We start from the raw sequence: 14,283 nt of genomic DNA, 5'->3' as shown, positions 1-14,283 counted from the left end.
CATGGCAAGAATAATCCCAGGCTCAAGTAATTTTATTTCTTGTTGAAACTTTAAAGAAAACCAGAATTGTTTTTTATTTTTTCTGATGTTTTTCACATTTTCATTACAGGGGAAAAAATCTGTATACTCAAAGAAAAAATTTTATTCAAAATGTCCATTGGAGGAAAATGCGTACCTGTATGGGCTGACGGCAACTGCCCATCAACCGGCATCCCAGAGCCAGGCTGTGAAATGTGGCCGGTGCCCCTGCTCCTGCCCTCTTCCCTCACTGCTGGTGGAAGGGAATATTATGCCGAAGTGCTAGCAGTTCCTGCCCTTTGTGTGTATTACGGATGTGCCTTGGGCCTAAGAAACAGCAACCGTAGGACCTGTGATGACTTGAAAAATCACGCACCAATGCTATCCACCCTCCAGCCAGCATAGGACAAACGATGCATTATAAATCCAGCTCCTTTACCAGTGGGGAGATTAAAGAAGCAAGAAAGAAGTTTCTTAATCCCTGCCTCAAGCAGTTTAAAACCTTCTTGCTTGGGGTCCTACATAAATCAAAACACGGGACCGGCTATATTCTGCAAATAAATCTTCCTTGATATTTACTTCTCACATAACTTCTCTGTAACAAAATCTGAATTCCCTACCAAATATGCTAATAAAACGTCAACCGTTCTATAATTTAGTAGCATCATAATACTTTCTTCAGTTGTATGTCTCTCTTTGAGAGAGTACTTGATATACTGCTTACACCTAAAAAGTAAAATTAATATCTTAATATATCATTTAGTCTATTATTTCTTAATATTGAAACTCACTAAATATAAACCATCTGTACAATAATTAATCATGCATGAATGCAAACAAAATGTAGATTAAATCAGCCTAAAAAAAGACTCCCACAAGTAATTTCCACATGCACTTGAGGAAAATAATTTCAAAAAATGGAAGTATATGAATTATTTCTGCTAGAGTGAGCAATCGTAGCAATGGCAGAGGACACTTAGTACTGAGCATTGCAATAGGATTAAAGAACATGTTTGGGGTTTTTTCCTGAAAGAATAGGAATTACCAAAAAAAAGCAATGATTAGTTTATAAAACATATTTTGCACATACAGAAAACCTGTTCGAGGATGTGATGATACTTTACGGACAATCATGAATTAAGCCTTACAAGCAGGCAGAGAACTGGTAACAAATATATCACAGCTGAAAACATGTACCCAAGACAACCTGCCATGCCAACAACTGGAATCAAAGTGCCACAGGTTTCAATAAAGACACCAAAAACCATCGGCCGTCTCTGTGCATGAGCCACATCGGAGCTGTTCCATCACCACACGTCCTGCCACCACGCTGGATGCCACACACCACTCTGCCCCTTGCTTGCTGCCGTGGGCACTTACAGGCACAGCCTGTGCTGAAATGCAAAGCTGTGACTCAGGTTGCCATGTTGTCTTTAACTTTAAATGGAAAAAAACCCAAAACCTAGTGCTCACGGCAGTGACCCAGAGCTTGAGCTAATTTGAAGCTGCCTCATACGTCCACACGGGTGCGATCACAGCTCTCAGGTAGGCATGTTTGCAGTCACCTCAAAACCCCAAATTGGCCCTTCCAGACCGTTTGCACCCCAATTGTGAGAAGTCATGCCCATGTTCGGATAAGCCAGTACCACTAGACTTTTGATGTTAAGTAGATGTAAAGACTCTGATGTTTCATTGCAAGCCGGACCGACTGAACAGTTGTTTAATTAAACAATTAAAGAGTTGTTTGTTAAGAATTCCAGCCTTCTGTTTTCTGTTGCATGAACTTTTTCTGCTGTGAACTTAACCTGTCACAATTTTCTTTCACTTCACATATTTGCTGATGCCAGAAGCTCCGGCAGAAAGGGTTCACAAATCAAGCCTTTGGCAGGTTGCAGGCTGGGTCTCATTCTCACCTACACCTTGGTGCCTCGGGGGACGCGCTGTCTTCTCCAGCTGAAGTGCATAGGTATGTCTTTGCTTGCTTCCCTCAGTCAGCTCTGCTCATTTCCAGCTGAAACACTTGGCTGTCTGAAACCCAGGTAAGAGCTCTTCAGTATTTAATTTTCTGGCTAAGCATGGAACTAAAGTATGTTGGGGTTTTGCTGATCTTTGTTTCGCTGTTTAAGTGAATCATGTTTAAAGAGTATCAATGGTATTAAATGTCCTGGTGTTAGACAGGGTAGGGACTGGGATGTATATTCCAAGATTACTCATACCATGGACACCTATATTTTACTGTGGTGCTGTCGCAGTTTAAGTCATCTCTAAGTCTGTCCGTTATTCTGACAGAGTATAAAGTGTAAAGTCCAACTCATCAGGAAGATGTTTGCTCAGTTTTGCCTCAGACTCTGGCTCTGCTGCCAGCTCTCTCTGTAGCCGGGGAGCCAGGCGCAGCTGCGCAGATACTCACTGGCATCATCTCAGCGTCACACACCAGGGTCTCTGCGGTCGTGGCAGGTGAGGGGAGCTGAAGCAGCGTGAAAGGCTGGTGGCCCTTGATAGCTTTTCCTGCCCGTGGTTGTTGAAATAGCCACGTAGGCATGGCTGTTGTGTCATGTGCTGCACAGAGCTGCATGAACCAAGCCTACATGGAGCCTGTAACATCTGAAATACTTTTCTTATGTTCCCCTTACTCTGGGGGGAAGTATTTCATCTTAGCTCATTCAGCATAGCAAAGGCTGTATGAAGGTGAGGAACAAGAATGGAGCTGGGAAGCGGCACTTTGGGCACAGTCATGTAGGGATGCCCCAGCAGCTGGAGCTGCATCAGGGCCGGCTGGCCCCGCTGGTGCCTACAGACGGAGAAAGAGGTGGAAGGCGCAAAGATGGGGGGCAGGCTGTGGTTTGGGAGCTCTACTTGGTGGCAGGATGCTGGGTTGTCTTTTATACCCATGGCTGCCTTCTGTTTTTCCAACAGGTTTTGTGTTGGCAACTCTTACTTTCCTCCAGGTGAGTTGGAAGAGGAAGGATGTGAAGTAAATGCCACAATGAACCTCACGTGGGTTCACGCTGAGGTTCCCCTTGGCGAGTCTTTTACGTTGATACTGACATTACCTGTTTTTCCTCACTGCACTTTAAGATGTGGTTATAATCTTGTCCCTGCCAAAATTCATAGCATTTGATGTGGCATTTCTCAGTGGCATCTTCATTAGGACCTTGGTCTTTGTTTTAAGTTATGAAAAGAAACAAGAACCTCCAGGAAAGGAGTTAGATCTCTGCAAACAGCCCAGATGAATCTAGTTAGGATTAAATAGCTTGTATTTGAATACTACAATATTTTTGCTGATAGCATTCTGTTTTTATTTTACACTAAGTGTTAATATGTTTTCATGGTCTTCTCCAAAAGCCCTTGTGAGGTGTCCCTCTGCATTCATCCCAGTTTCAGTGCCAGAATTTCCATCATGAGAAATTTTCACTAGAACAAAATCAAAGTCAGGGTTTCCTTTTAATCTTGATATTTTAATTATGGCTCTGTCACTTTTGTAAAGGCTAGCTCTTGGGTAAGCCTACGCGCAAGGGGTGCTGTGGTAACCCACCAGTTCTTCTCTTGCAGCGGTACCAGTTTGAGTTTCACAGGGAGGCATGAGGCTGGGGCTGGCAATCCTGTTACACCTCAGTAAGTACAGATGTTACAATTATCATGCCAATTTTGAAATATTATCATGCAATTTACATATGTCTCCAAGATTTTGTTAGAGGGCTTCTTTTAAGTACGCTATTAAGACACACATGACAGTGAATCCTTATTCCCCACTTTCCTGCCTAGGAGCTATGAGTGATATGAAACCTTTAAGTACAAAGAAAAGATACATGTTTGAGTAATTGAGTCAGAATCAGGTCCTGAAAGGGGCAGTCAATATCTGCTAACAGATAAGGAGCGTGGATCTGCATAAATAAAGAAGAGCAAGCCGACCAACCTTATGCATTGCTTTATACCTGGAGTCAAAGGTCACTCACCGTCTGAAGTATAGCCTCAGCCATAGACTGAAATCAGACTGTATTTTTACTGTTGTGATTGCATTACTGTTTCAAGTGTTCTGTGGGATCTTCACATATTGATTGTTTGGGGTTTTTTAACTGCACTTTTTATAACAAGTTGAGCCAAGTAAAGCTGAACAGATAAAGCCTCCAAGGTACCCATTCCTGTTCAAGGTTTCAGGACAGAACTTGTTTAAAAGGACAAGCCCTGCAAGGGAAGTCTTAACATAATGGGAAAGATATTTAAAGTTGTTTCAGGCAAAATAAACAAAAAGATCCTGCAATTATTTAGAGAGTTCAGAATTATTCTGTTTAATTATTAATGACCATTCCATGGGGTCTGAATGGAGGGTGCTGGGACCGGACCAGGGGGTTCATTGTAAATCATTAGAAAATGTGAGGGACGCCTGATGTCAATCCTGGTCTCAGTTCCACCATTATCACTTGGAAATGAACAGAAATCAGGAGAATTAATCCAAATCTGGCTCTGCTCACAGAGTCAATTGAGATGCCTATGATTCTGCTGCAGGAGTGCTGGGTATGGGTATGCCAGGGTAGGAAGCATAATAAATTATTGCTCATAGCAGACTGGCATGTTTACTGTGCAATAATGTGCTGAGGATTTAAGTTTTAGCATAGATTTGTAATATGCTAGCTGTATTTTTTATAATGATTTTGCATCAAGCATCTTCATTACCAAAGCTCTTCAAGATTCTACCAAATATTATTAAGGACAAACGGAGTACAGGTGAAGGATAATTTAGTTTTCTGCTGATGTTGTGATTTAACTGATTTTGTCTGGAGAATACTGCTGGCTATACAAAACAATTTCATCTCTGATCTTCCTTTGCGCTCAGTGCTGATAAGACTCCAGCAAGCACAGGATGACTGTGCTGCTGGATCCTGCCACCCAGCCATTGGGGACCTCCTCTTGGGTCGCAGCAAGCAATTAACAGCTTCGTCAACCTGTGGAATGAACAGGCCTCAGAAGTACTGCATTATAGGCTACCTAGAGGTTGGTTTGCTCTTTCTTTTTTAATAAACTGAACTCTGCTTACTAACAGTATTCTCACCTGTAAAAGGAATTTGCCCAGACTAGGAAGTTTCTGTTGGAGTTGTCTAAATAATCATCAGACAGAGTGACATAAGTCTGGTGGAAGGCTATGCCGTATTGCAGCGCATGTGCGGGGTTTGGCAGCAAACAGCCTCCGCAGTGATGTGTAGCTTCTCCAGAGGCAGAAGCATCCATGAGATGCAAATGAGCACAGGGATTTCTGAAGGAGCTTTGCTCTATAGGTCCTTTCCCTACTCATGCCTCAGAGGTGAAGACCACGGTTTGCATGTGTGTGAGTGCAGGAAGAGCGCGGTCCTGCAGGCGGTAGGCACTACCTTGATGGAGCTTCGCTGGAGGACATGTCCCATACAGTGTTGTGACCTGAGGCAGCCTGTTAAGAGATTCACATCATGTCCTCTCATGTCTTTTGATCCAAAATAAGACCAACGTTGATAAAAGCAGAAAGCCATCTCTGACAGGGGGAAAACCTAATGGTGTAGTCCGGCCTTTGGCCGTGTGGGTGGGTAGGCAGATGTAAAATGTGGGCGATCAGATGGATCCCTCTTGCTCCCTGGCTGCAGTGATGGCAGCTGTGCGGGAGCTGTGCCAGGCAGAAACGGGAATTCCCCTGTTGCACGTCCTGGAGAACTTGGCCCCGCTGAGCTAATAAATTGTCACAAATAGAAATGTTTTCACTAAATACCAGCTGTAGGCTGAAGAGGAAGTTAATAAAACACAGCTTAATTTATAAGCATTTGAAAATAATTACAGTTTATGACCTTCTGGCAAAACTCTGTGACACATTTACAGTGCAAAGCTCTGCCATACTGAGGTGGCACCAAGTACTGCTCCAAGTTCCTCATTGCAACTACAGTTTTCTGCAACACGTAAATACCTCTTTCCTCCCCTGTGAGCCACTTTTCACCCTTTGCTGGTTTTTCCCACATTGTTTGAACAAGTGGATCCTGGGCACTGACTCAGCAGGGCTCTGACTCTTGGCACTGCTTGGTAGACGGGCACAAAGAGCCATCTCAGAGACATCATCTTTCTGGCCCTTAGCTGGGTGACTGCTTTTTTCTCTCTCTTTTTAAGAGGAGATCAAAGAGCAATACAAAATTAATATTTTCACTTGTCTGTACTTATCCTTTGAATTATGTAAATACAGACTCATGAAAAGGAACAGCTGTTCTGCAATAATCCCTGTGATTTAATGCTGCTTCAATGTATCTTGACCCCTGGTGACAGTCTCCTAAAGAGGGTTAGAACTACAAATTCTGCTTTGCAGAGCTGAAGAGGTAGAGGCTTATACTCTGGCAATGTGTTCTGCTCTATCAGCTCGCCTTAAATGTATGTGTCACCTATAGTATATCAGAGTCCCTCGCAACTCAATTTTCTTTCTCACCAGCACATGTTGAATGCTTTGCTGGAGTCAGGCCAGGAAGCTTTGCATCTTTTGTCTTGCAAAGCAAAGTTCTTCCCCAGTTCCTCTCCTGATGATCTGTGTCAGGCGTCATGAGGAGAGCAGACCTTACTTGTGAAAGTATGTGTTAGTCAACACGGCAACCTGCCAGGAGCCAGGGCTCGGTTGGGATGTCTCATTGAAAATTCAGTTTGAAAAAAATTGAAGTTCAACTGCTTTGTGTTTGAAAAGACGCACTGCAAGTCATTTTCTTATTAAGAGTAATGTGTCTTATGGTTTCTAAATGTAGGTTAAGTGGTTTTTAGCCCTATGATTGGATTTACTACTTACATATGTTTTGAAAGGAAAAAAAAGAGGACTTAGTATTGAGGAGAATATAAAGCCGCACACTTCAGAGGCAAACGGGATCTGCCAGACTTGCCTTACGTGGACATGCACATGCTTGTCCTTTGGGGCACAAAAAGATTTTTACAGAGCAACCTTAAACATAAGTTGGCTGAGGGTCATATTGTATGTGTCTATGTAAACCAGAGTGGGTATGTGCAGTCCTGACAAATGCTTCAATAACCTGAGCTCTCCTTACCAGACCTTTGTGAAGTGATGTGACTGGCTTTTTTTTGTACTTCTGTCTCATCTTCTAAATTGTACATTTGCATATCTGTCAAGTCCGGTATAGAATGGCTGAATATCATATATATTTATCGTACTGTTTAGAACACATGAATTATACCATACCTGTGAATCTATATGTGTTCATTTATGTAAATGTGAATAAACCCCAGGTGATTTCATAATACAAAGATGTGCAAACCATTCCTAATACTTATCCGTAAATCCTGAGCATGCCAGCTGAGATGTCTCTCTGCCAGTCCCCTTCTGGGTCTTTTCCAACCCAGCTCCTGCCACTGACTTCTACTTTCTGTTTCCAGCAGCATCGCTGCCAGGCTCACAGTCAAGGGCACTGAATCTGTGCTTTCTCCGTCAGCTCCCTCTGGGGTGCTGTGTCGTCCCCCCTTCTCCCTGCCAGTGTCCCTGCCAGCCAGGCACACAGCTTGGGCATCACTTGCCTCTTTGCCTTATTCCTGGGTCCTCACACTCAGGCTCTGCCCAAATCTCGTAGGGTATATCTGCGTAGCACAGCCCCCCCCTGCCCACCCTGGGTATCCCCTGGGGCAGCCACTGCCATACGCTTCCCCATGGCACCGCTGGCTGCGATCCCACGCTGCTTGGGCTTCTCCACATGACTCAGCACGGGTCATCTCCCAGCCCAGCACGTTAACCTTGTCACTCTCCTTATGTCTCCCACTCAATTCCCTTCTTATCACCTTAAATAGGAGCTCCTTGCCCCTGCTTTCAAAGCCCTTTTGCAGACAGAAGCCTCTTATTCAGCATTGAGATATTGGCTAATCATCGCCACCTTAGTCTTCTGCTTGTTACGTTTTCAAACAAGACCCTTTCATCCTATTGACATCCTGATTTTCCTACTTTGCATTGCTTTTAACCTTTTCCAGTTTCCCTATGCCTACAAAAGGCACTAACAGTGGTTGGGGTGGTGGTGTCAGCCCAGACCACCTACTTATATTGTACCTAGATCCAGCCTTGCCTTCCATTTGTAGAACAGCATTTGTCCGCTGCTCCCGGCTGGGCCTCCAAGCTGCTAGAAAATGTGCAAAAGAGAGAGGAAAAAAATGTATAAATCATTTAGTGTATGGTCCTCTTCAAGGCTTCCTCAGATCTTGAAAGATCCAGTCCTCCCTTGTATCTCTCTGCCTCCTTGCTGACGTCTCTGCCTGAAAGTTTATGAGACGGGAAGAAAAGCTCAACTTTTAAAAAATAAATTTCTCCCAAGAAACTCTTGCAAAACAAACTCTCTGGCAGCTAAACCCAGAATCAACACCTTGACAAACTTATTTCTTTGCTCTTACTGAGTTCCTTCTCCACGACTGAAAAAGTGTATTTTTTATAGAGTGCCTGGGGCAAACCAAGGCCAACATTTACTATATACTTATGATGTGTATATGATGATTTTCTTGGACCTGTCTTATAAATGAGAGCCTGAGTGATTAAAACTACAGTCACCCAAAGCAACTGACAGGCTCCAATCTTGCAATGGCATAAATGTGTGTACATCTACGGGATCTTGAGAGAAGAGACGAAATTAATCTCCTATTATGCTCATTTTGTTTTCTAGGCTGAACAGAAGTGCTTTCTCTGTGATTCCAGATACCCATATAATCCCTATACGCAGCACAACAGTCACATGATTGAAAATGTTATTACAACTTTTGAGCCCGATAGGAAAAAAAAGTGGTGGCAGTCTGAAAATGGTAAGTTTATTTGAGAAAATATTACTGTAAAATGTTACTGTGAGATTTATTTATGTAACTGGGTTTCATCACGTTGCCTTCATGATGAGACCAAACCGCATCCATTCTTTGATTCAGTAATACTGAGTGATTTAAACCTATTTGTGTGTCACAATATAGGATTTTAGAAATTCTGTTTTTCTACAGACAGATTTTAAGCACAGTATCTCCAAGAGCTGGCTAGAAGACCCACAGCAGTGCTGTGTTATGCACAGTGGCCACATATTTTTCACAGAGTGTCTGCTTTTCAGGCAAATGTTGTTTGTGGCAAAAGGAACACTTGCCTACAGATATGTAATGACAGAGTGTGTAAAACACAAATATCCATTAAAAAAAAATAGTGCTTGCAGTGTAAAGCACCAGTACTTTAAGAAATAATTAAATGAAGCCTGGCTATCAACACCCTTATTGCCACCTGTTAATTTTGTCCCACGCTTCTTTGTAGTAGTTCTTCACCGATAATTTATATATCCTTACAGCTTCTCTGTGAAGTCTCAGTGACATGCAGCATTGCCGGTGCCAGTGCCAGAAAGGCAGAGCATCACGTTGCCCCCGAGAGAGTGATCCAGCCACACTCTGGGTTTGTGCACAGGGGATGCCCTAAAGAACCTAGCTGCTGTGCTGGAAAAGGCATCTTTAAATTCCCTATGGAAGAGCTGTCTCAGCAACCCCTCCAATGTGCATGTTGTGCTCCTCACTTTGTTTTCATTCTCTTTTCAGGCATTGACCATGTCAGCATTAGGTTGGACCTAGAAACTTTATTCCAGTTCAGCCATCTTATCCTGACTTTTAAGGTACATCTTTTACCAGAGCTTTTATGTAATGTTATACACTAATTACTTAACCACAGGAATAAATTGCTTAGAGATGCAGTGACAGCTCCATCTTCAGAGGTTTGTAAGAACAGGTTAGATAAACACCTGTCAAGTATGGTTAAGTTATAGTTGATCCTGCCTTAGGGGAGGAGGATAGACTGAATAGCTTCCTATGCATGTGCCTTCTGGTCCTATTTTCTATAAATCTGAGAACTAAAGCTGAAAAAAAAATTAAATTGCAAAATTAAGCCCTAAAAATTTAGGACACCTCTGAACTGCAGTTGCTTTTTCAAATTTAGTTCAGCCTTCTCATGCATATCTGTTATGATCCGGATGGTTACAAATTTTATTTTCTATAAGATTCCTACAATGTTACGATAAACTTCCTTACTTAGAAAGTAATCTTGTATCTATATGGAAGGTTACCCTTCCCTTTTGCTAGAAAGTGGTTTGAATGAAGAACCCAGCTTTTTCAGAGAATCATGTAACCAGCACAGTAGCCCTGTAGTGAGCCTGCAAGATCCCAAACACAGAATTTTAATTGCCAGCTGTTGGCATCCCCCAAACAAGAATGTCAATACAACAACCCGTGAGATATCAACACCTGGTTGAGGAATTCTTGAAATAATGTTTCTTGCAGACATTTCGGCCTGCAGCAATGCTGGTTGAGCGCTCCACCGACTTTGGTCAGACCTGGAAAGCATTTAGATATTTTGCACAGGACTGTGCAGCCTCTTTTCCCAACATCTCTTCTCATCCAGCAAAAGGTGTGGGAGATGTCATTTGTGATTCAAGATATTCAGACATCGAGCCCTCCACTGAAGGCGAGGTATTGCCAAGTGTCCATGTTTGTATGAGTTCAGATCATATGTGGCTATTTTTCTGGACCTGAAGGTCTGTCCTCTGTATCCATCAGATCCACTTCTACAGATTCTGAGACATGAAGTGCTATTGACTTTACTGAAGAGGGAAAGACAACCACTGTGTTTTACCCTCCATTTCACATCCAAATGAATTCATAAAACAACTTGGACAAAACCTTCTAGTGCTCTTTCCTTGTTTTCAAATTCATATGGAGGTCACCCTTATGAGAGATCTTGACACCCCATCAGCCGCTACTGTTAAAGGCAGGGGCCTGTCCTTTGATCCCTTTGGTGGGTGCTGGTCCCATCTCATCATCACACTAGGGCATTGCTTTTCCTTCCTCCTGACACATCAATCCACCTAAAGGACTTTTTGCCTTGCTCAGCCAAGGCCAGGCTGAAAGGGTGAGAGCACTTGCTGAATCAGAGCCACAGCCTTGTGTTTTTTCTTTTATGGGATCAGTAAAGTGGCATTAGTAACTAATGGTATCATGTAACAGTCTTTATATCCAAAAAGAATAGCTTCGGCAATCTATAGAGCTGTATTAATTTGTTTTCCAGGTTGTTTTAAAAGCTTTGGATCCCAGCTTTGAAATAGAAAATCCATACGTGCCATATATCCAAGGTATGGACAGTACAGGTTTTCTCCAGAGATATTTTGTTTGTGTGGCTTATTTTGTATACTGAAAGGGTGTAAAGCTCAGCTGGTGTAAGTCAATGATGTTGAAAATTAGGTACCAAAACCAAAAGAGTGTAGGGAGACATCTGTATTAATAAATAAAATGGGTCAATCTTATTCTCTAGCCCTGAGGGCAAATGGCACAGCTCTGCAGAGTTCATGCGTGCAGCTGAACTATCTTTCCTTCTGGGATCAAGTGGCCCAATCCACACTGCCTTTTGGGAGCAGTCCCAGAGATGTACATGAACCAATGAAGGCAGTGACTGGCAAAATACAGGTTGGCCCCAGCCAGAGGGGTACCAAGGAGAGTGCTAACACTTATACAGCTGTGTGCCAGGAGTGGGTCCATGCCCTGGCACTGTATGGGTTACTGGTCTCGGCCAATATCAAATCATTTTAACTAACTCTTCAGTGTGGGGAAATTCTTGGATGACTGATCCAAGCTGAAGATTTGACCTTGTTCATTTTCAAGTGAACTTGGACTCTTGATTTCTTTTCTTTCCTTCCAGAGCTCATTACATTGACAAACTTAAGGATCAATTTTACTAAACTCCACACCCTTGGGGATGCTCTGCTTGGGAGAAGGCACAGTGATCCCCTTGAGAAGTACTACTACGCTGTCTATGAGATGGTTGTGCGGGGCAGCTGCTTTTGCAATGGCCACGCCAGTCAGTGTGATCCAGTACAGAATCTGCGGGGAGATGTGTTCCATCAGTCTGGCATGGTGTGTCATTTATGCTGTCAATACAGCTTCTTCCTTTAAAACCCCGGGCTGGATTGCTCAGAAGCTGTCTCTTTGTTGGCACTAGTGTGTTTCAAAAGCAACTGAGACAAGACGTTGATAATAGCAGCAAAATACCAGAGCTGTAATGGTGCAAATGTAATGCAGTAAGTGGCCTGTGGTGTGTGCAGACTTGAATGGCCACTTGTTGGGTGCATTCCACACTCCAGCTGGGCTCCGGGCTCTGCAGCAGGAGAGGAGGCATTGGCACAAAGAATAGCTGATAATGCAAAGCTAACCCATGAAAAATGGATTATTAAAAAATTCAGGAACATGATCGCGAATTCTTTCCCTCTGGGAACAAGTGGTTTTGTCTACTGGAAAATATGTATTTCTATATAGACACATGTAGGGAGAGAGAGAGAATTTAGAAGGTTGAAGTCTCGTTTGATATCTCTAGAAGTATTTTTTTATAAATATTGCTTAATGGCTTTAAAACTATTTGGTTAAAGTTTGCAGCTATTCTCCAGAGCTTTTACTCAAATAACTGAGAATTATGTCAGCTGAGGGAGCCAAAGAGCTTTGAATTTTCCTGATCTTGCTGGCATACCTCGAGCATACCTCTCCTCTCCTCTCCTCTCCTCTCCTCTCCTCTCCTCTCCTCTCCTCTCCTCTCCTCTCCTCTCCTCTCCTCTCCTCTCCTCTCCTCTCCTCTCCTCTCCTCTCCTCTCCTCTCCTCTCCTCTCCTCTCCTCTCCTCATGTTGCAGGTCCACGGGAGATGTATCTGCCACCATAACACTGAGGGTTTGTCTTGTGAAAGATGTAAAGATTTCTACAATGATGCTCCCTGGAGGCCAGCTGAAGGGACACAAGATAATGCTTGCAAACGTAACTCAAACATATTATTTTCCTTTCTAGTAGCTGGGGGGTGGGTGTAGCACAATCCCAGCCCAGTGCATAATGGGTTGGCCAGGTTTCTGGGAGGGAGACTTTTCCATGCCTCATCTAGAAAAACAGATGGATTCCTGTATCCATCAGCGCTGTGTTACCCTAAAAGAAGGAGAGCTGTTTCATGTTCTTATTTTTCATAAAGAGAAAAAGCCAATAAAGAGAGGAAAAAGCAACTAATGCAAAAAAGATCATTTGTTGGTTTGCATAGGGTCTTTCTTGTGAATGAAACAAGAATTTGGACAAGGCTAAATTATTTATTTCCATGATAATGAGTAATATAGGATATACAAGAATAATACATTAGGATCTGTAGCAAATATTGAGCTAGATCTTTGTTCAGTGGAGCAGTTCCCCACTGTATATCAGGCCTACTCACCCGCATAGGTACTTTTTCAAGTGTAGGGCCCAGCTCTGTTGTAGGTCTCTGATGTTGCCCCCCAGCTGTAAAGCACAAGGCCTGGGGAGGTGTAATCTTTATGGGGCACTGAAATCATACAAGTAACAAGTAACCCTGTGTTAACAATAGGCAGTAATGGTGGCATGACCACAATAATAGCTGTTGTGGTGTGAAATATCCCACTGTTTTGTTTTGTTTTTTTTCAGGGTGTAACTGCAATGGCCATTCTGTCAGATGCCACTTTGACATGGCCGTGTACCAGGCCAGTGGTGGTGTCAGCGGTGGTGTTTGTGAGGACTGCCAGGACAACACCACGGGGCAACACTGTGACCAGTGCAAACGTTTCTTTTACCAGGATCCACTCAAAGTCATCTCAGACCCTCAGGCGTGCCTCCGTAAGCTTCCCTGTTTTAGCTTCTGTAAGAATGACTCAAAACAGGGAGGTTCTGGTCTTCTTTGCTCTTAACCCTATGGCATCCCCATACTTAAACGTTCATATGGTTGTAAAAATGTTACTAAACTTATAACACCCAAATTGCCTTATAAAGTAGCTGCATGACAGCATCCTGGAAGCAGCATTGCAAAAGGGCTGCATATTCCAACTCATTGCTAAACTGAGTTTAGAAATCCAGCAGAACTATCATCTTTCTTGAACAACATCAATGTAAATACGAATAGCAGTAGCGCTGTTGCTTCTGTGATTACAGAAGAGGTGCAAAATGGTGGGAGGAGTAATAGCTTGTGCTAGGCACCTGCCATACGCAAGAAAAACAGTCTTTCAGGCATAAAAGCCCTTCTTCTGAAAGATGAGCTAAATTCAGTATTAATATAGGATGAGAAAAATGCTCTGAGTATAATTTAATTGTAGTAATTGATTGGCGTAAAAAGTCCTTAAGGACCCCAGGGGTGATTTCCCAGGGGAGTGGTGTGGTAGATTTCTGCTCTGCTGTGAGAAATAGGTAGTGCCTTAGGAAATAACGGAATGCATCATGAAGGCAGTGTCCTTTGCTGAATCCATTGC

At 43.0% G+C, this 14,283-nt stretch overlaps 1 protein-coding gene across 1 annotated transcript in view; it reads left to right on the top strand.

The window, feature by feature from the left end:
• Nucleotides 1–3,599: 3,599 nt before the first annotated feature.
• LAMB4 (laminin subunit beta 4) overlaps nt 3,600–14,283 on the top strand; it is a 40,887-nt gene continuing 30,203 nt past the window's right edge. The window contains exons 1-9 of the mRNA XM_074572625.1: nt 3,600–3,633; nt 4,853–5,010; nt 8,661–8,796; nt 9,556–9,629; nt 10,291–10,479; nt 11,075–11,138; nt 11,702–11,916; nt 12,682–12,802; nt 13,469–13,657. Coding sequence (XP_074428726.1) covers nt 3,600–3,633; nt 4,853–5,010; nt 8,661–8,796; nt 9,556–9,629; nt 10,291–10,479; nt 11,075–11,138; nt 11,702–11,916; nt 12,682–12,802; nt 13,469–13,657 — 1,180 coding nt within the window. The remainder of the gene's footprint in view (nt 3,634–4,852; nt 5,011–8,660; nt 8,797–9,555; nt 9,630–10,290; nt 10,480–11,074; nt 11,139–11,701; nt 11,917–12,681; nt 12,803–13,468; nt 13,658–14,283) is intronic.

The sequence above is a fragment of the Larus michahellis genome, chromosome 1, assembly GCF_964199755.1.
Source record: "Larus michahellis chromosome 1, bLarMic1.1, whole genome shotgun sequence".
NCBI lineage: Eukaryota > Metazoa > Chordata > Aves > Charadriiformes > Laridae > Larus > Larus michahellis.
This window is presented reverse-complemented; position numbering and strand designations above follow the sequence as displayed.